At 54.0% G+C, this 19,222-nt stretch overlaps 1 protein-coding gene across 1 annotated transcript in view; it reads left to right on the top strand.

Annotated features, from left to right (window-relative positions):
• Positions 1-2,827: 2,827 nt before the first annotated feature.
• Positions 2,828-19,222, top strand: part of AJAP1 (adherens junctions associated protein 1) — a 44,036-nt gene continuing 27,641 nt past the window's right edge. The window contains exons 1-2 of the mRNA XM_067311116.1: positions 2,828-3,151; positions 3,230-3,602. Coding sequence (XP_067167217.1) covers positions 2,828-3,151; positions 3,230-3,602 — 697 coding nt within the window. The remainder of the gene's footprint in view (positions 3,152-3,229; positions 3,603-19,222) is intronic.

The raw sequence follows: 19,222 nt of genomic DNA, 5'->3' as shown, positions 1-19,222 counted from the left end.
AGGGCTATGAATATTATTAAGGTGAATCTGTGTTCAATGTTCTCATTGGAAACCTGAACTCCTGACTTCTTACCGGTAGAGACGGGGTTTTACCTACTGAGCTGCCGATGCGCAGCATATGGGGAATGTTCTTTATGCTGAAATACAATTGCTCTCACGTAGCAGGTCATATAGCGTGTCCAGGTTTCCAGAATCCGGCAGCGGACCACACTGCATAGATGACTCCGGAGCGCAAGCGTTCCGTTAGAAACCTGGGGCAAGGAGGAGAGCAGACGTGACTCTTCAGGCCTGCAGTGCCCTGGGAATTGTGCTACCAGGACAGAAACCAGGGAAGCCCAGGGAGTTTGCCGTGAAGTGCCAGGGATACGCTGTGTGAGACGGAGGGATGTGGCTGCTCCGCGGGGAGTGGCGCCGGGTGGTGGGGAGACTGGCTCCCCTTAGGGACCGCGAGCTTCGTGTCCGCTTCGGGTCCTCCTGGGTGCCGGGGCCAGGGTAGGGACGGAGCGGGGAGTCCTGCTCCCATCGCCCCCCCATCGCTTGCTGCCCTTAGCTGGTCTGCGGGCAAGGCGGGCGGCTCGCGCCAGCTCTAACGCCCCTTGTATCTGACCCGGGCTGGCGTCCTCGAGGGGCCGCGCCGACCTCGTGGGCCCCTCCGCTGGGCAGCTGCTGGGCTGCGCGCGCCCCGACGCCTGGGAGGTGGCAGGCGCCAAAGCGGCGCCCCGCAGAGCCCGGCGCCCCGAGGCGCGCAGCACCGCGGCTCTGCCGCGCTCCCGCTCCACCGCGGCCCGGGCGGCTTCCTCGCAACGTACTTTGGATTTTTGTAATGCCTTGAAGTTCTTCATCCCTCAGCCCGAACTGGTTTGGGTTGTGATAGCTGTTTCTGCCTCTTCCCTTTCGCCTTCTGCACTCTTTCCCTGCACCTCCGTATTGCTCCCCAAAATAAATGTCATTATGCTTTGAAAAAATATCAGATTAGAAAAAAAGGGTTCTTTGAACCTAGAAAAGACTGTATCTGAGAGTATCCAGGGCAGCTTCTTTAGCGTCACCTGCCTCATGCGCAGAGTGAGTGTACAAATTCCTCTGTCAAGCAAAGGCACATTCCGCAGTGCTACCAGCGTCTTTACAAGGTACAGTGCTGAGGAGGATTAGCCTGTTTAGGCATCTAAAGCTCTCATTAACTCCTGCTGAGTTCAACAAAAGTTGCTCGTGTGTAAATGCTGAATAAAATGGAGTAAAGATTTTCGGGATTTGGCCGATGATTGTTGCTGAACAAAGAAACAAAAGAAGATTTGTGTTTCAGACATCTTTGTATCATGAAAAACTGTACTTCGTGTGAAGGCAAATTTTGGGGAAGGGTAAGAGTTAGAGCAGAACTTTGCAAAAGAAAATATAACTGAGGAGAAAAGAGTGATTTGACATGAAGTAATGGCAGCTTTTTAAATCAAAGCAAAACTTTAAATAGTTAAGCTGCTGGCAGTTCAGAGTAATTTCCAACTATTCAGTTTAGCCGCTAAAGAGCAGTTAAAATGTACTGCACTTTATTCCTTGCTATGTTACAGCCTTCTTTAAAAAACAAGCAACGCGCAGTGCAACGCAAATCCGCACACTGCAGGAATGCGAACTGTTACTTAATGATGTGATTTTGGAGAGGGTGTTGCTTTGCTTAGCTCTGCAGTTCAGCCCTGTGCATGCACTCTGGGAATAGATGCTCCCTCTGAATCATAGACGACCTGATTAATAAGTGGGTTACACATGCAAAAGCAAGAGTACATGTACTCTTAGGCGCTGACTCGTTGACTGACGAGTACGGCTGCCTTCCGTGGGCCTGCGTAAGGAGCGGCAGCCTCCGGAGCCGCTCGAGCTGCGTTCCAGCGCCCGGCCCGATGGGTGCGAGCCCTGTGCGGGGCTCTGCTCGTGCCAGGCTGGTTGACTTGTTCTGTGTGATCCGCAGGCTGCAGTGCATCTCCTCTCCTGACCTGCTTCGGTTTCTTTCGTTTCGTAAGATGTTTTACAGCGTGGCAGATGCACAGCATGGAAAGGAAACATGGGCGTGCTCTTCAGGATCGCTCCATCCCTGAAATGAGAGATGGAAAGACCCATCAGGTCAGCTCGCCTACATGGTCTTCATAGGAGAGATGGAAGGACATCCATCCGTGGCTGCTTTTCATATTTGTAGCCTTGGCATTTAATTTAGCTGTTAGCATCCTTGCTTTGGAAGGAATACAGGACACGTCCGGCGTTATCAGACAGCAGGCTCAGGGCTCCTGGATACCCGCAGGAGCTGTACAGACCCCTCTGAGCAGAGCCTTGCTGCTGGTGGCTTCGGGGTGGTTGTGCAGCCTCGTTACTGGATAACTCGCCTAGAACTGCTGAGTTTGGGCATACGCAGGCTCTGGCCATATTCCTAAGGGTATTTCGTAATAGAATCCGTCCTCAGTTCATTCAAAGCATGAAAATCTGCACCTTGTCGTGTATCGACTTAAAAATAACTGTCGCAATTTCAGAGCTGGTTATTGATGTGAGGTGCCCTGTTATTATTATTAGCATTTTTGTGGTGGGAAGAGAGGGAAGGAGGTGATAAGGGGGGGGGAAGATGGCAACCTGAGGCACATCCTGTGATGTCAGTTCTGAAAATGGAAAATGTTGGTTTAAGTGCCCAAGAAAGATGATGGTGTATCCCTCTAAAGCTGCTGCGATGTTTCCCTGTGTTTCATCTGATCTGGCTAGTAGCTTTTTCTTCTCAGCTTGGGTAAATCAGATGTGTCGTGCTGATAGATGCCAGTCTGTTACGCAAATTGCTTCCTTTTTGTTTTTCTAATACAGTTTGATGTCTGTCCGCAGGTCAGGTTGCCCGGTAGGAAGCCATGCTTGGATATTAATAGCCATGTTTCAACTAGCCATGGATTTCACCACCTGTGAATCTGTAGCTGGAAGCCACGGGTTTAGGCTCTTGCAAGGTCCATCGCCCCGGCACAGGTTGTCCCGTAGTCCTTTGTGGAGTTTTAAAAACGGACAGGAGCTGCGGATCCCCGGCCCCTCTTGGACCTATGTCTCTGCTCATCCCGACCGGCCTCACGGGCAAGCGCAGAGGTACCGTTCGCACCGGCCGCCCCGAGCCGCGGAGCAGCCCTGGGGCTCGCCCGCCAGGAGCGCGCAGGCCGAGCAGCCCGCCGGCGCGACAGCCGCCCTTCCCCTGGCGGCAGGGAGCCGCGGGAGCGGGCGCCGGCAGCCTCGCGCGGCGAGGGCCAAGAGGCACCTGCGGGGCAGCGCCTTCCGCCAGAGAGACAGCAGGGCCACCGCCGTGCCCGAAGTCATCGTGTGGGGCCCCACGGGCGAGGAGGACTCCGTGGAAACCAGCACGCTCCCCGGGCCCTTCGGCTCCGCCACCACCACCTCCGCCTGGCAAACCAGAGCGACCACGGCGGCCACGACCACCACGACCGCCCCTTCCACCACCGCGCCGCCCAAGGGGCCGACCCCGGTGCCAGCGGGGGACGCGCACGGGAGCAACCCCGGCCGCGGGAGCACGACCGAGCCCTACGCCGGCCACAGCGGCAACGGCAAGGAAGCCCGCCCGCCCAGGATACTGGGAGACACGTCAGGTATTGTCCGTCCGTCCGTGCCGCTGGCGCGTGCCGCGGGGTGAGGGTGGCGCCTCCGGGGCGTCGGTGCCTGCGGGCCGGGGGCCGCCGTGCCGAGCTCCCGGCAGCTCGGTGCGTCCCGGCTGTCCTCGGCGGCGATGCCGCGAGGGGGGCGCGTGGCCGGCCCCCTGCCGCGGGAGGGAGGGGAGGCCGTCAGGGCTGCGCAGTCCCCGGGTGTCACGTGGTTGGCTTTTCACAGCCGCCTGTCTCATGCCCTGGTATTCGGGGGAGCTGAGAGCTGATGTAAAAGCAGTCGTCTGCTGGGGCTGTTGAATGGCTATGGCTAAAAAGAAATCTTACCTGCCTTTCCCTCGAATTGAAGAAAAACTGTATGCAACTGTATTTTATTTCCATACGCGGGAGTGTTTTGAGGTGTTTCTGACCTGATCAGGAAGCGCGGGAAGTCTCTGCGGAGACTCTGAGCGAGACGTGAATCCTGGTTGTGCCCACGTGGCTGGGATGAACGCCTCTCTAGACGCTGGGGATGTTTATCGAACTAAACATCTCGCCGTTCACCCATTCTAGTTTCTCTGCATCATGTCACTAATCATGTACATATTAAAGTACTCGGTAGTTTCGCAGTCTGTCTTGCAGATACAGTTCTTACACAACATAAAAACTCGCTGCTTGGGAGTGTAGTAATGAGGATATTTGAGGCGCGTTGTTGCAGGTCCATCTGCAAAGACATAGAGGTATATAAACACCGGCCCCCCGACTCCAGGAACGGCCAGCTCACGACAGTCAGTCTGTCCCGTTCTTCCTTACCCGAGCGAGGCGCTTCGCCGCAGTAGGCGTCTCCATGGGCCGCTGGCGTTGGTCCTAGCGTTTCCCTCTGCCCTGCAGCAGTGTTTCTTGCTCACAGAGGTCGCGCAGGAAGCGCGTTGTGGAGGTACTACAGAAACATTCGCGAAAGGTTTGTTGCATCAGTTCAGGTCTGTTAATGACTTCCCGTGTTCATTCATGTGAGCGAACGTTTGTTTTCAAGGAGGCTTTCAACGAGGAGCGTGCGCCGGTGCCCTGCTCTGTGCGTGCGTGGGCATTCAGAGCCGGCGCGGCACCAGTCGCTCGGAGAGCTGGGGGGGCTTGCAGATGATATCGCTGGACCGCAGCGGTCAGACACACAAGGCGATAAATAATCTGGCATTGTAGCTGTGCTCTGCAGCTCCTGTTTGAATTATTTCCAAAATTATTCTGACTATTGGCAATGGCGCTGTGAATTTTTTTTAAGTGAATAGTTTGTTAGCGAAGCGGTGGGATATTCTGTCATCAGATTGTTCAATATGAATAATTTACCCAGCACGACTAGGACGCCGAGGCGAGCGCTCTCAAAGAGCCTTTGCCGTGCCCGGGAGCTAGAAACGCCTCACCGGAGGAGCCCGTTCGTGCTGCTGCTGCAGGGCATACGTTAGCTTGGGATCTCAGCTGTGCTGAGCTCCTGGCAGTGCGTGCGCAGCCTATGAGACAGAAGGGGACCGTCACCCGTCTGGCCCCGCAGACTGGCTGCCGCTGCGGAAGCTGGCGGAGGGGCCGGCAGCAAGCACGAAGCCGCGTCCCTTCCAAACGGGGCTGCGAGCGCCTCTGGCCTGCAACCAAGCAGTAGAGAGTACGGTAGAGTCCGGGTGCGTGGCAGAGGCTTATGGCAATACTGTAGTATGAATAAATACCAGGGACTGACGGTGGTCCTGGAATGGAGGGGTTTGTTGCAGCATGAACTTTCACTGGAAAATGTTGCTGAATACTGAGATAAATACGTGATTTTAAACAAGAGCGCTTCGGAAACAAATGGAAGCTCTGGTTCATCATTTTTATCAGAGACGTTTTCTAGCAGCTTACTGTGTTTTTCCTATTATCAGTATACATCCACAAACCATCTTCCATAATCAAATTTAGTGCAGCACTCTGTTACTGTGATATGTTCCACCAGCACTATTTGCTGTGTGGACATGGATGAGAAAGCAGGTTCCCATTTATTTCAAATTATATTTGTTATCACCAGTATTAAACTGTGGGATACTATTATTGTAGTTTACAGAATTTATTCACTGTGCATTGACTGCTTTTAGTCAATGCGCACAGTGATTTTCTAGTAAAACAAAAAAATGTTATTATCTAATCTTAATCCCAATTAATTTATCTAGCATACCCTGCCCGGGAAAAAGAAAAAAACCCACCATAATGTTGTTCCTAACATAAAGAAGTTATTTATAGCAGTGAAAAAGCTCCCAACCTCCACATCTTTTTGCATGTTAGAATCAGCTGGCTAAATTAGAGACAGACTATCAATAACAATTACCAGCGTAAATTGTTTGCCGAGTAAAACGTATGATGAGATGTTAAGCCTTGTTTCCCCAGACCTCTCTTGGCCGATGTCTTAGAGCAGAGGGCGACGTCCCATGCCGTTCTCACTAGCGACACGCACGCCGGTGGCGTGTGCCTTTCCGCACGGGAAGCGCATCGGAAGCGTGGGGGAGCCTTCCCCACCGCTTGCACCGGGCAAAGTGCCGCTTGTCGCCGCGAGCGCGGACAGCGTCACCGCGCCCGGATCTCGGGGTGGATCGCCGGGCGCGGAGAGCCGGGAGCGTGCGAAGCACAGCGGGCCCCCCCGGGGACAGGCCGAGGACGCGGGCGCTCCGCCTCTGCAAACGCGCCTGCCGCTGCGTCGGGGGCCGGGAGCAGGGGCCTGCGCGGAGATTCGACTCCCTGTTTAGACAGAGCGCCGAGGTCGGGAGCCCACCCTGGGCTCCGGCGCTCTCCTCCAGGCCTTGGGCTGCATAGCTAACGGTTCTTGGACGCTTTAATTGCTGTTTTGCCTGGGGTTCGTCAGCAACTAGAACTGGTCGCCGATGCTGTCGGTGAGTACGAGCGACGTGGTATTGATGCCTGTCAGGCTGAAGTCACGGTGAAGGTGACACTGCCGTGCATCTGTCCTGGAGCTATCAGATAGTCACTTGCTAAAGCCGTATTCATGTATCTCCCAAGAGACCAATCTTACCAGTACGGGGAGGCTGCTTGCTTGTTCACCGTTTCTCTCTTTGGTCTTTTTGTGATACTAGTGGTCTCCAGTGATCAATCTCAGAAGCGTTGCTCCCTTCTGGACAGCAATGAAGGCGATTCTGGCATCTGTTTCTGGTTGGGCAATAGCTCGGTCTGTAAAGCTGACGAAAGTACTTTATTTTACATGCTGATACACTGTAAGTAGGTATAATAATGATCAGTGAACAGCAACAACAAAAATCATTACAGAAGTGCAAATGCTTGCCTTGTAAATGCAGTTATTTTCTGCCATGAGATCATTTGAGAAAGCACCATTTTAAGCACTTGCCAAGACCTTATGGCTTGATCACTCAAAGAATAAGTATTCCTTGTTATAGTTCGATAGTTCTCCTGACAGCATGTGTTCAAACTAAGGAATGCAGCCAAACAAAGATGACTGGCTTCCCATGCTTCAGAAACACAATTGCCCTTTGTTTCGGTTGAGACTTTGAAAATGGGATGTAGTGTGTTTTTCTGGTATCAAATGAATTTTTCTGTCTCAAACATTTTTCAGCTACAGGGACCCTGATTTTTCAGATGTGACTTGGAGCCATATCATCCGAAGTATGTAAAACCCCAGCATGCTACTTTTCAGATTTCACACTACTTTCATTTTGGGTGCTCATAAAGGAATCTAATTTTCAAAGGATGGATTCTCCAACCTTTCTGATACCTCATGCCGGGCTCCAGATTTTGATGCTGGAAGTGCAGGCCTGTGGTTTCAACAGCGCCACAGTTTTGTATAGTGCATCTTAAATTCTTGTGCTGTGAGGCAGCGCCATATATTGCACAGGAGAAGATAAGCCCAGACGTGTTCTGCTAAGAGCAAGCCGTTGCTCTGCGTAGCTTCTCAGAGCTGGCGCTCTAGTTCGGCTTGAAGTCAAGGATGAGGAAATACAGCTCCTGATGGCACAGTGCTTTGCAATCTTTGTTTGTTTTGGATTTCACTGGTGCACTTCCAAGAACGCTTCCTAGGCTGCTCCGTCCCTATCAGCGTGACAGCTTTAATGTCCTTTAGCTGCCTTCCCTTGCTGATAGATACCACGAGCCAAGGTCTTGCTGGAATATCAGCATTTGCAGATACCTAAAACCCGCAGCTCCCTAACCACTTCCCTCAGCTGTGAAACCTGCACCTTACTCTAACTGGAGTTGCGTGTGGCAAATGAATGGGAAGGTGCCTTGCCTGAGCCTCCTGCAGAGGGTATAAATCTCCGCTGCGGCTTGCCGGGGCTGAGCTGTGGTCCTGGCAGCCGCCCTGGGAGCTGCGCTTTCCCCGGGGCTCAGCAGGCGGCAGGGGAGTTGCAGGACTTCCCGTGATCTTCGCAGGTCGGGTCTCTGCTGTGGCCTGCCGCCAGAAACGAGTCCTCAGCCGGCTTCTTCCCGTACCTGGTGCTTGCGTCCAGCCCTCCTCGCGGTCCCCTCTAGCCTTAGACGTAGACAGTGTTTCAGAGGCGTTTGGGAGTTGAAAACTCTCCAACGGACTTTAATCTTTTAGCTCTTAACTCTCATTAGGGACTCTTTCAGAATCAGAGTTTTTGCTAATTAACCTCTTTTTACTGCATAGCGAATACAATAAACTCCTTTTCTGGCTAAAGGACCTTTTTGATCTCAGCCTATCCACCCTAAATTGAAAAGTGCCTGAGCGCCACATTTGCTTTTGTTCCCGTTATCCGTATTAAGCACACTGGCTGCCTCCAGGACCTTTTCTGGAAGCTTTCCGCGCAGCTCTTACTCACTCTAGGCTAAATCCCAACAAGGAAGTGAACTTTCTCTAGCCGACCAAGCTGCGTGGCCTCCTGCGCCGTGCCCCAAAGGACGGTTCCCAGCGCGGGCCGTACTTCGGGCTGGGGAGCCGCGAGGCCGGAGCTCCGCGGGGCGGGGGGAGACGCCGTCCAGCAGAAACTGGAGCCTTGCGGATGCCGATACGGATACAGCCCTTCCCAGTGAAGGACTGCGGCCCGTGAGCTGGGCTGGGAAGCGATCCTAGGCAAAAGCAGCGTTTTGTCTTCCATTGAAAGCCTCTCTGTATCGTCGCTAGTGCCTAGAGGGCAGCGGTCAGCAGAGTAATGGCTCCTGCCCCAGATCCCGCTGCTTCCCTCTCTGCTTATGAGGTGTCACTGATGCAAGGAATTACACGAGGGAGCTGCATGAAATCAGAACAAACATTACGGCAGCAGCAGGGTCTCCATCAGCCCTTGATTGTGGCAAGGAAGCAGCCGACTGTGTCTTTACGCCCTGTGGTATCGTGGTTTTTGTTAGTGGTATGCATCTGTAAGCCCAGGCATTTTTCAAGTCCTGTTCCTCTCCGTTACGTAAGGTTTAGCTGCTGGAAGCGTTTGTTCTCTGCTTGGAGAAACATATGGCTACAAATTAAGGTTGGGTAACTTGTTTGTACTTTTTATTTGGCTCAGTGAACATTAGGAATCGTTGTCCTACAATCCTCTTACCTGCTGGTTTCTGTATCACAGTGTAAGTAGAGGGAGATGTTGCTTTTAAAGGCTGTTCCAACAACCCCAAAAGGTAAAGGTTTCCCTTGTTTTCAGTGCTGGAGACGGAGCAGCTCTGAGGACGGGGGGACCGTGGGAGAGGCTCCTGCTAGCAGGAGAGCATCGCGCTCGGCTGGGCTTGAGGTGCCGCCTCATCCCTGTCCCACACGGTTCTCTATGGATTCAGCACATCAGATGCCCTGGTGCTGACAAAAGTGTCTCTTTCCCTCTCTTTCTCTCTCCTGTACGATGGCGCACACCTACATGGGTTTTGTTACAGATTTAGGAGACAAAAGCTTTTGACTTCCACTTTGCAGGGTTTAGTGTGGGATGAATGCTGTATATGGAGATGTGAGTCAACAAAACGACTGAAAGTGGAATATTAATTCTCTCTAGAAACGCTTTCAAACGCCAGTAGAAACCATCGCGTGCACGAGCATGGCCGTGCCCTTGTCCGCCGCCTTTCCTTCTGCGTGCGTGCGTGCGAGCGGACAGAAGGGGCCTTAATGCTCCCGCGGGGGGAGGAGAGCCTGGGCGAAGCCGGGGCCGGCTGGCGGGGCGGCCGCCCTCGGCCCGGGCCCTGCAGCCCGAGCCCGCTCCCGGCGGCCGCCTCGCCGGGCGGCAGCCCCTCGCGGCAGCTCGGCTGCCAGCGCCGGCGCGCCGGGACCTCTTCTCCGCTCGGGGCCGCAAACGTCCCCTGGGGAACCTGGGGGCTCGCGCTCCAGTTTGCCTGTGTACAGACAGAGCGGCTATAAAGTGGCATGCAGTCAACAGCTTTTATTTAGAAGAACGAATTCAAACAATCTTACTCAGTTAAGTCTTTTTCTCACCCCCACTCCTTCTTGCTGAAGAATAGAGGGGGAAAAAGACAAAAACGATTTATCTGTGACTCACCAGGAACAAAAACAGGCTTAAAAAATCTTGTGGAATATAAAACGTTCTGCTTATAGGTAGGAGAAAAGGTAGAAAAGTGAATATTTTTAACGTCTGGAAAAAATAAATAAATGAATAACGAGTGCAGTTTTGGTTATGGTTGGTTTAGTCGTGTAGGGATTTTTGTATCGTTTTTTGTAGCGGGTTAACTAAAACCCAGGTATGTTTCTCCCTGTGCCACCTATGTCTGCTCGGTGCCTGGCAAGCGTGCTGATAGCAGTCAGCTGGGGACTCAATATGTTCACCCAGGCATAGTTTATGCTTACGCTTTTCAAAAATGTGCTCCCTTTTTGGGGGCTGTCAGAATCGTTTGACGATGGAGCCCGTAAATAGAGAAATAATTAAAATTCCTTAGTGCTGCAGGAGATGAAGGTTCTGACGGGGCTTTTATCGGCGCGGCAGAAGGGATGCTATCTGCGAAGGCTGGTGTCTTCTGCAGAAGCCGAGCAGCCTCTTTACTACTGGATAGGCAAGAGGAGAAAAGCACGATGAATCAGAGGCTGTCGAAGTTTAGGCATGAGTTGTGCTCGCTGAGTTGTCTGAAGCTTTCCTTGCAGTATCGCTAGAATAAAGCCATCTCTAATTAAACCTTTAAGTGCTTTATAAGGCAGAAGACTTTATGTGCCGTCTGCTGCTCTTAATGGTTATTTAATGGCTGGTATGCGATGAATTGGCGTCTTACTGCGGTTCTGAATACACGGGTAAGGTGCTCATAAACGAGCAGTGTCGGTGCTAATTGGCACCTCTGTCCGTTGGCTTGGAAAAGAGGTGAAGGATCGGCTGGGTGCAAGGACGCCGCCGGCGCCTTCCGCTCCGGCCGCCCAGCGGCGCCCGGTAGGTGGCCCAGGAGGCATTTCTGGGGGACGGAGCCGCCGGTGCGTGGGCGCGTGTGCTGCCGCGTGCTCTTGGAGGCAGCGAAGGCTTCGGTCTCCAGGGCTGTGAACCAGAATTCAGTTCTTTGCCCGCCCCAGCCCGCCCCCTTTCCCTTCGCTCCGTTCGCTAAGAATGCGAAATGAATAAGTAATAATGAAGAGACATTCTGCTTCCCTGCTGGGAAGTGACCCTATCTTCCAAAACAGGGTGAGGGAGAGGGGGCGCTGGATGCACAACGAGATAGCATATGCAGAAGGCTTCAAAGGAATTAATTAAAGATAAAATGTGGTTAAAAAAAACCCCCGGGCGGTTGGAATAGGACTGCCTCTTTGATCCACTTTGCTGAGACACCAGGATCCGTTGCGGACTCTGGCCTGCGGAAGCAGGAGAGGAGAACACGGGGCTGGAAGGCATTACCGAAGTGAACATCTGCAGGTCATCGTGATAGCGAGCGTGCCGTGTCCTCGACCTTCCCCAGTCCGTGGCGGCCGTCGCGGGACACCCCCGCCCCGGGTGGCAGCTTCCCGGCTAGAAAGGCAGAGCAAAATGCGTTGCTTTGCGAGGGGTGAGAGAGCCGCAGCTGCACGTCCGGGGAGACGTAGCACGCTCGTCTCGGCTGCACGCTCCCCGCAGGGCGCGCTCCCTCGGCGCTCTCTCCTCAGCTGCACGCTCTGAATTGTGCTCTGATTTATGCCTCGCAAAGGTGCGTCAGCTCCGCTGATTCTCTCGGCGCTGGTTCGGAGCCAGCCCCCGGGGACCCGGGGCATTCTGCGCCCACACCGGAGCGGGTCAGCAGCCCCGGGATGTGCGGAGGTCCGAGGCAGCGCGCCGGCGGCCGGGCTCGTGCCGTGCGTGCCAGCCAGCCCCTTCGGACAAGCCTTCTGGGGAGTCTCTTGCGAAATCCACATCTCACCAGCCTTCAGAAGACAAGCCCGTGGCAGTCTGGAGTGATTGATTATTAATCAGTTTGAGCTTCATCTCCTTGGTGGTGAGTTGTCATTCCTAAATCCTTTCACAGGGTTGTGTTGAATAATGGCAGGATGCTTCTGCCGGGCTTTGCGCGAGTAAATACCGCGTGCCTTCGGGGTGATGGGGAGCGAGGGGACAACGCGGGCGTGCGCAGGCTGGCTGGATCCCCGCTCCGTTCCTCTATAGCGTGCGCTTTAGCTGTTCTCTTTGCTTATTTGTCTTTAGTTAATATAGGTGAGCAGGCACAGACTGACAGGCCTTGGGAGAGAGCTGCAGAGCGGCGTGAATTTTCTGCCGTGACCCGCTGAGCTGAACTGCGGGAGGAGCTGGCTCCCTCCCTCCCTCCCGAATTTGCTTTCCCGTGGGGAAGGGGTAGGGTGCTCTCAAGAAGGGCGGATGTAACAAAAGGATCCGTCCTGGGCTGGTGGGTAAATCTGCCTGTCTTCCCACACTCTGAAGCCTCCCGCAGGTGGGAGAGCCTTGCTGGGAATCGTCTAACGGGAATCATGGCTGTCAGAAGAGGCACGGAGGCGGGAGAGAAGGGCTCAGCTTGCCCGGTCTGGGGCAGTGCGCAGGCTGCAAGTGCAGGGCGGCAGCCTGGGGGGAGCGCGGCTCTCGTCCCACCCCGGGCAATGCCATGGTCCCTGTGGTTGCTGCCGCGTCGCGGTGGAGCAGGTGGGGCCGGAGGAGCAAACTCGCTGGGGCCCTATTTGCAGAAGAGCTCGGCAGCCGGCAGGAGGAGGAATGGCGAAGGCAGGTGGGTCCTGGCCTGAGAGGAGGGGAGAGCAGACGCCCCCGAGCGTAAGGCCGGAGTTCGGGGAGCAGGCCGTGGTTGCGGGGAGTGCAGCTCCCTGGCGGACGAGTCGGCTTCCAGCGAGTGGGAGTAAGAGGAACGGCTGCAATCGCAGCTCAGACGGCGGGACCGACTAGCCCCGGCTTACACACCTGGGCCCTTCCTGTGGCTGAGCCCAGGGCACTCTCGGGATCGCAGCACGGCTGAGGTTGGAAGGGGCCTTTAAAGATCATCTAGTCCAAGCTCCCTGCTCAGGCAGGGCCCCTGGCTCCCTTCTGGGGGCTTCCCTTGAGCGCCCAAGGCCATCCCCCCCTCGGCACCCGAGGAGCCATTCCCGCTCCTCAGCACTGCCTCGCCGGCGTCCTCTTCACGCGACTTTGCGGCCCCTGAGGTTGGCTGAAAGGCTCGGGCCGTGGCCGTGCTCTTCACCTGAGCTGTCTGTCGAGAGCTCAAAGTCCAGCGGATGGTTTTTTCTTTTCTTTGCTTCTGTTGCAAGTCCTCGGTGGGAAGTCTATTGATTCTGCAAGATTATACAGCTTTTGATTGAAGTCTCTCTTCAAAACCTAAAATAGCTTCTTCCATGCTCAAGCTCACTAGAAATGAGGCTGTGTTTAGTCTTAATTTGTCAGTCATCCCATTTTCAGAAGTACGGAGAAGGTTTGTTTAGGCATTTCTGCTCTGGTGCCGAGTGTTTGGCTGAGGTTTTGGTCTAGGCTCCCCGAACCACAGCTCGGAGCTGCAGCCTGGGCTGCTTCCTCTCCCCCTCCGCAGCCACCACCTTTGACTCGGCTAACAAGTGTCGGTTCTCTTTCCTGGGTTTTGCAGCTGAGGATGGGGAGAAGGAGTACCTGTCCGTGGACAGTCTCCCGGCTGGAAGTTGCTGTTGATGCCTGGAGTGGAGACTCCACTTGTTTTATTTCTCTTCTTTAATCCCGTGGCTAGGGACACAGGATGGCGTGCCGCGTGTAGGAGCGCTGCGGGCCTCACCAAGCGTCTGCTGCGAGCCGCACGCTTGGAAGCAGACGTGCGTGCAAAGAGTGTGTGCGCGCGACTGGGCAGAGGGGGATGCTACCGGTTAATCCTCGCGGTTTTTCTGCACGTCGGCTGAGGTACCGCATACGCTTACCTCCTGTGGGTCTGCTGCGGGAGAGCCAGCCAGGCTGCTGGCAGGCTATCGTCCCAACCCCAAGGCACGCGCACAGAAAGCAAGAGAAATAATTATTCCTTTGGTTGCCACCGCTTTGTAGCACAGTAAAACAAATCCCCTCCTGGCAGTATTTACAGGGGTCAAGGTCCCAGCCGCGTGAGAGCTGCTGCCTTGTTCCCTGCTTAGCCCTCGGTAAATGAGCGGTGGTTTATGGCTCCGCAGATCCGAGGCAGGCTGTCGGGATGACCTGCCCGATCTCTCTGCACGTGTTTCTGCCAGGCTGGGCACCGCGCGCCCCTGAATTATCGCAGCAAGGCGGCTGGAGGGCCTGCGACACAACACCGTGAAAAGGAGGGTGGCGAGGCACGGAAAAAAGGTTCGCTTTTTTCCCCGGAAGACTTCTAAAAGATTCTTTAAAGGCCATACATCACCTGTGTAATAATGTGGTTTTCCTTAAGGGTGAAGGAGTTGGAAAGATACGGGTGATATCTGAAGCAAGAAGCGAGTGCCTCTGTAAACTGCATTTTTTTCTGGCAAGGGAGAAGGGATTTTTTTTCCCCCACAAGATTAGCAGATGTCATGTGTGCGTGTGTGCTTTCACCCACGTGTGTCTAAATGAGCAAGAAACTCTTGCTCTGTTCTCAGAAACATTTATTGCTTGGTAATACTTGCTATAGCACCTGAGAAGATGAGTCCCAGCATCTTCAGCATAAGCCTTTAGGATCTTCTTTCTTGGCAAGAATACTTCTAAGCAGCAGCAGGCTACTCTTCTCCTTTCATCGTTCCAATCCCAAATCCCAGGAGGCTTCCAGGAACCTTGGCTGCTTTGCAGAATGCTCTCTCCTCGTTGAGTTAAGCTATATGCCGCCCACATCCTTCGCAAACCTGATTAGGCTGCCCACATGCGTCGGGGGCTTGCCTCCATTGCTGGCAGAGCTGCATTTTAACCTCGGGCTTATTAGCGCTCGCCAGGCGGGGTTATAGAGCTGATCTCAGTGATTTAACAGCTAGAAAAATAAGGGACTTCGCCTTTGCTTAGTTTTCCCCATGGGATGACTGATTTACCTTTGTTTTCTTCGGGCAGAAATGCAGTTTGTGTAGTCAAGGTAAGAATTTAGAGACTGTGATTTACTAGTAAGACTAGTAAAACCATCTGGGTTTTTGCATCTTGGCTGTCCGTGGGATCCAGAACGTCCCTTGAGCCAGCGCTGGGCGCAGCCAGCCAGCCGCCCTGCAGAGCAGCGAGACGCGCCGTGCGGTGCGGGCAGGCCTGCGCTGGCCTTCTCGAACGACCTTTTCGGCTCCCGCTCGGCCCGAGCAAAGGCGCCGTGCGCGGGAGAAGCGGCACGGTTGGCTCTGGGTTAGCAGCCAGGGAGCTGTTGTAATGGGAGCGGTTGCGTGCCCCGGTGTGGGCAACTCCCGGGCTAGCAGGAGTTTGCTTTCTGGTTACATTTCTTGCGGACCCAAGAAAATTTTCCAGTGAACGTGGTCAGACGGCCTGGGTGAACTTGCTTTTGCTTTGCTGTCCGTCACCGCTCCTGCGGAAGCAGTGCACGCCTGGTTACCCTCCTTCTGCCGACCTGACTGTACGCCGCCGTTGCGTTTGCCTGGGAAACCGCTCTGCGGCGTCCGGGCTGGATCACAGCGGCGCTGCCCTGCCCTCCGGGGTGGCTGCCTTCCTGCTCTTGCATGCGGGGAGAAGAGCGTTGGTTTTTATTACAGTCCGAGATACCGTTTTCGCTTAAAATCAGGTGTGCTAGCAATAACGTGAACAGACTCTCGGTTTTGGCTCTATCTGCCTCGGGCTTGGCTTCCCTTCAAGCAATTATCTGTAAGCAAGAGGCCGTGCACGAAGCCTGAAGAAGCGGCATTCGGCACTGCCAGCGCTAAGGCGAATGAACATGCTTGTGCTCATCTCGTGCAAACGTGCTGGACGCACACGCTTGGGCGGCGAGCAGGGCGGGTGGGTGCCACAGCACCAGGTGTCGTCTTGCGTTGTGGTGGCTACGACATACACCAAGAAAACTCCTGCTGTGTCTCTTCCTCTGTGTCTAACCCTCTTGAATTTTGGGGAATTATTTTTCTTAGCAACTACTTAACAGTACCAAGAGATGGGTAGAATTACAGCAAAATCTTCTGGTCCGCCAAGGGAAAAGGCCATTTGTGGCTATGATTGCTACAGAATGGTCATGAAGCACTCTTGATAGAATTCATCTGTCCTAAAGCAGTTTTATATATTAGATGAGGCTTTTAAGGATCAGAAACAAGATTCCTGAGAAAATTAATGCTATAGCTGTACCATTTATATCATTGAAGTGAGACGTGTCAAGCAAACAGCCCAACTGCGATAAACTCAGAGTAGCTGGTACATCCTTGAGTGGGAAGCCTTGTTATGTTGCAGTTTCTAGTAGATCATGAAAGAAGCTGTCATGCTTCTCAGATAAAGCCGGTTTTCTCCAAAGTCTCCATGATGGTCACAAGGGCTGGATTTTGAAGTAGTAAAGTTTTCCTAAAAGCGGGATAAGGAATCAGGTGGTAATGTTGGCGCTCGCAGAACCTGAGAGACTCGGAGGAAGGACTCACCAAGGGAGCAAGGACGCTGGTGTTGTAGGTAGCAGAGATGTCTCTGATCAGAGCGAGAGAGGCACAGCAGATATCCACGGGTCAAAGGGGAAGGCAGGTGCTGGGGGGGTGTTGTGAACGCATTAGGTGCTTAGATGCTTTGACCGCTTCCTAAGTAGTGCTTGGGGTGAGCATTAGAAAGAGAGAGAATGGGGAGAAATAGAGACAGAAACACACTGACAGAGCTTTGCCTGGATCTCCGTTTCTTGTATAAAGAGGCTGGTGCAGAAATGTTTGCAGAGCCCCTGTATCTATTGACTGCAGCTAACACACATCCCTGGTGGAGGTAACTGTAATTCAGAGTTTCCAAACATTTGGCGCTCTGAGAAAGGGTTTGCTTAAGCTAGGGAGAGGTCTGTGGGGAAGAAGGGTCAGCAATCATAATGGGCTTAGAGCGAAGAAAGGCGACTTAAATTCGACATTAGGAGAAATCTCTGTAGCAATAAGGACAACTAAGCGCCCCGGCCCATTGCCTAGGGAGACCGAGGGATCTCCGTCAGCGGAGGATTTGTAAGAACAGATTAAGTAAACTCCTGTCAGGATTGCAATAGGGATGGTGTGCAGCCTTGATGCAGAAAGACAGACTAGATGAGCTCCGAGGGTCCTTCTCAGCCCCGCTCCCTGCCTGGGACGCTGTGGAGTCTGTGCAAGAAGATCCCACTTCTGTGAGTAGCGGAGAGCGAGCCTCTCGTGAGGAAGAGCTGCAAATTCCTCCTCCTCCGGCGGCACCTTCCTGCACCACGGCCAAACATAGCTAAGCAGTGGTATCCAGAGCAGAAAGGCGACCAGATACATGACTCACATGTGCTATTAACTGAAATTAAATGGCTCTTCTCGGGTTGTCTGCCGTCTCGCATTGTGCATTTCCTTTCACCAGAGATGTGACATAAATTGTCATAACTGGAGTTTTCCTCGCAGTCCTATTTCTGGGCTTGCTTGGCTGCAGGTTCAGTTCTTTGGCTGTATGTGGTCTGTTAAGACTTAGGGAAGGACCTGGGCAGGTCAGATGCCATCAATAGTTACTAAGCCCACAGAGAGAAAGCCTTTGCTCGCATAGTTATTTGAGTATCAGGTACTGGGCAGCCTGTCAGGCTCGAAAATGCAGCATGACCAGCTGCCTGATGTGCCGCTTTCTGTGCGGAGACGAATGCTGGGCAGAACAGAGGCCGTGGCAAAAGCAGGAGCTTTTCGGATTCCATGTAGGTTTTGAGGCTTTCGTGGTAACTCGCTGTGGAAATTACCCAGAAGGTTATTTTGGCCAGGAACAATTCCCACAGGCAGCGATTCCGTTTGCATTTCCATTTTTGCTGCCTTTATAAGTTTTTCTGCTGCTCTCAAGAGCCAGTTTCTTTTTAACACTTATTACTGCTAGCATATTTCAAATAATCTTTCCCTGACCAGAAATGATGCTTTGATTGATTAGAGAGAGAGATGTTAGGGCCTGACCTTGCATGTATAATTCCGTGCTGCAATCAAGTCCTTATTTCTCTGGCTCACCCCTCGCGATTCGTGTGTGCACCTGGATTCCTTGCTGCTGAGAACAAGGAGCAAAGCGCTCGCTCCAGAGGGTCTCCCTGCAGTATCAGTTCCACTCCCTTGGAGCGTCTCCTAGGATGTTTTTAGGTTGGAAAAGTCCTTCCCTTCCTCCAGTGCGGAAAGCAAGACGGCTTCCTCGGGGAGCTGCCTTTTTCTTTTAAAGAGAGGTCTTGCACGGAAAGCTCCTGTCTGCGTCCATGCCTGCGAACTCGGACCGAGTCACCCTCGCAGCTGCGCCTTGCCCAGGGGACGGATCCGTTTGTCTTGCAGCAGGAGGCCTGGAAGTCTCTCTCGCACGTCAGGGTCACAGAAGAGACGAACCTGACCTCTGGGTTGCCAGAGCGGGTGCCCGGGGGTCGGAGCGGCGTCCCGTCCGGCGGCCCCTGCCAGCCGCTGCGCGCGGGCTTTGCGCAGGCGTCCTGCCGAAGCGGAGCGGGAGGCTGCCGCTCCCCCGGGCCGCGCTGTGATGGTGCGGCTGTCGGCTAGGGTCTGCGCCCCTCCTGCGCTCCGCGGGGGAGAGCGTGTGTCCGTTCAGGGTAGAGCGCTCCCCAGCTGTAGGTTTTAGCATCCTTAGCTACTGCAGCAGCAGAGAAGCATGTCTGAAATAATTGCAACAAATTGAAACAAACTCCTTTTTCCTGAGAAGCTGAATGAGTTGGATGCGCGGGGTGAGCGACGCAGGTGCTTCTCCTGTGCGAGAGCCAAGGAGGATCAGCCACCTCTCTGCCGGTCCATCGAGAAGAAACCCTGGCAGTCCTGTTAAAACTGACTTGAAAGTAATTGGCCTCCTGCTTCAGCGAAAAGCATGCGGTTCTGGTTTGATGGCATAATCCACTTCACGTGGCCTATTAGGAGGAGAGCTCTAGAGACGTCCGCTCCAGTGGCTCGCCGTAAGCAGCGCTTGTTCGGTATTGCTGCAAATCCGTGCGCCGGGCCGGGCGGCTGCGGGGGCCGTGGCTGGAAGCAGAGGGACGTGCGTCAACGGCGTGGGGCTGCGTCCTCGGAGAAGGGGTGTGCGTTTGGCGACATGGTGGGGGAGCCTTGGACGGGCAGCCGTGGGCAAGCTGGCAGGGGCTCCCGTGAATTCCAGCAGGAGACAGCAAGGGCTGGGAATAAGGAGGGAGCTGATGCGCCCTGTGCACAGCAGGGCGGAGGGAGCATGTGGGAAGCGGTTGAGGAGGCAGTTTGC

The sequence above is a fragment of the Apteryx mantelli genome, chromosome 26 (assembly GCF_036417845.1).
Source record: "Apteryx mantelli isolate bAptMan1 chromosome 26, bAptMan1.hap1, whole genome shotgun sequence".
Classification (NCBI taxonomy): Eukaryota; Metazoa; Chordata; class Aves; order Apterygiformes; family Apterygidae; genus Apteryx; species Apteryx mantelli.
This window is presented reverse-complemented; position numbering and strand designations above follow the sequence as displayed.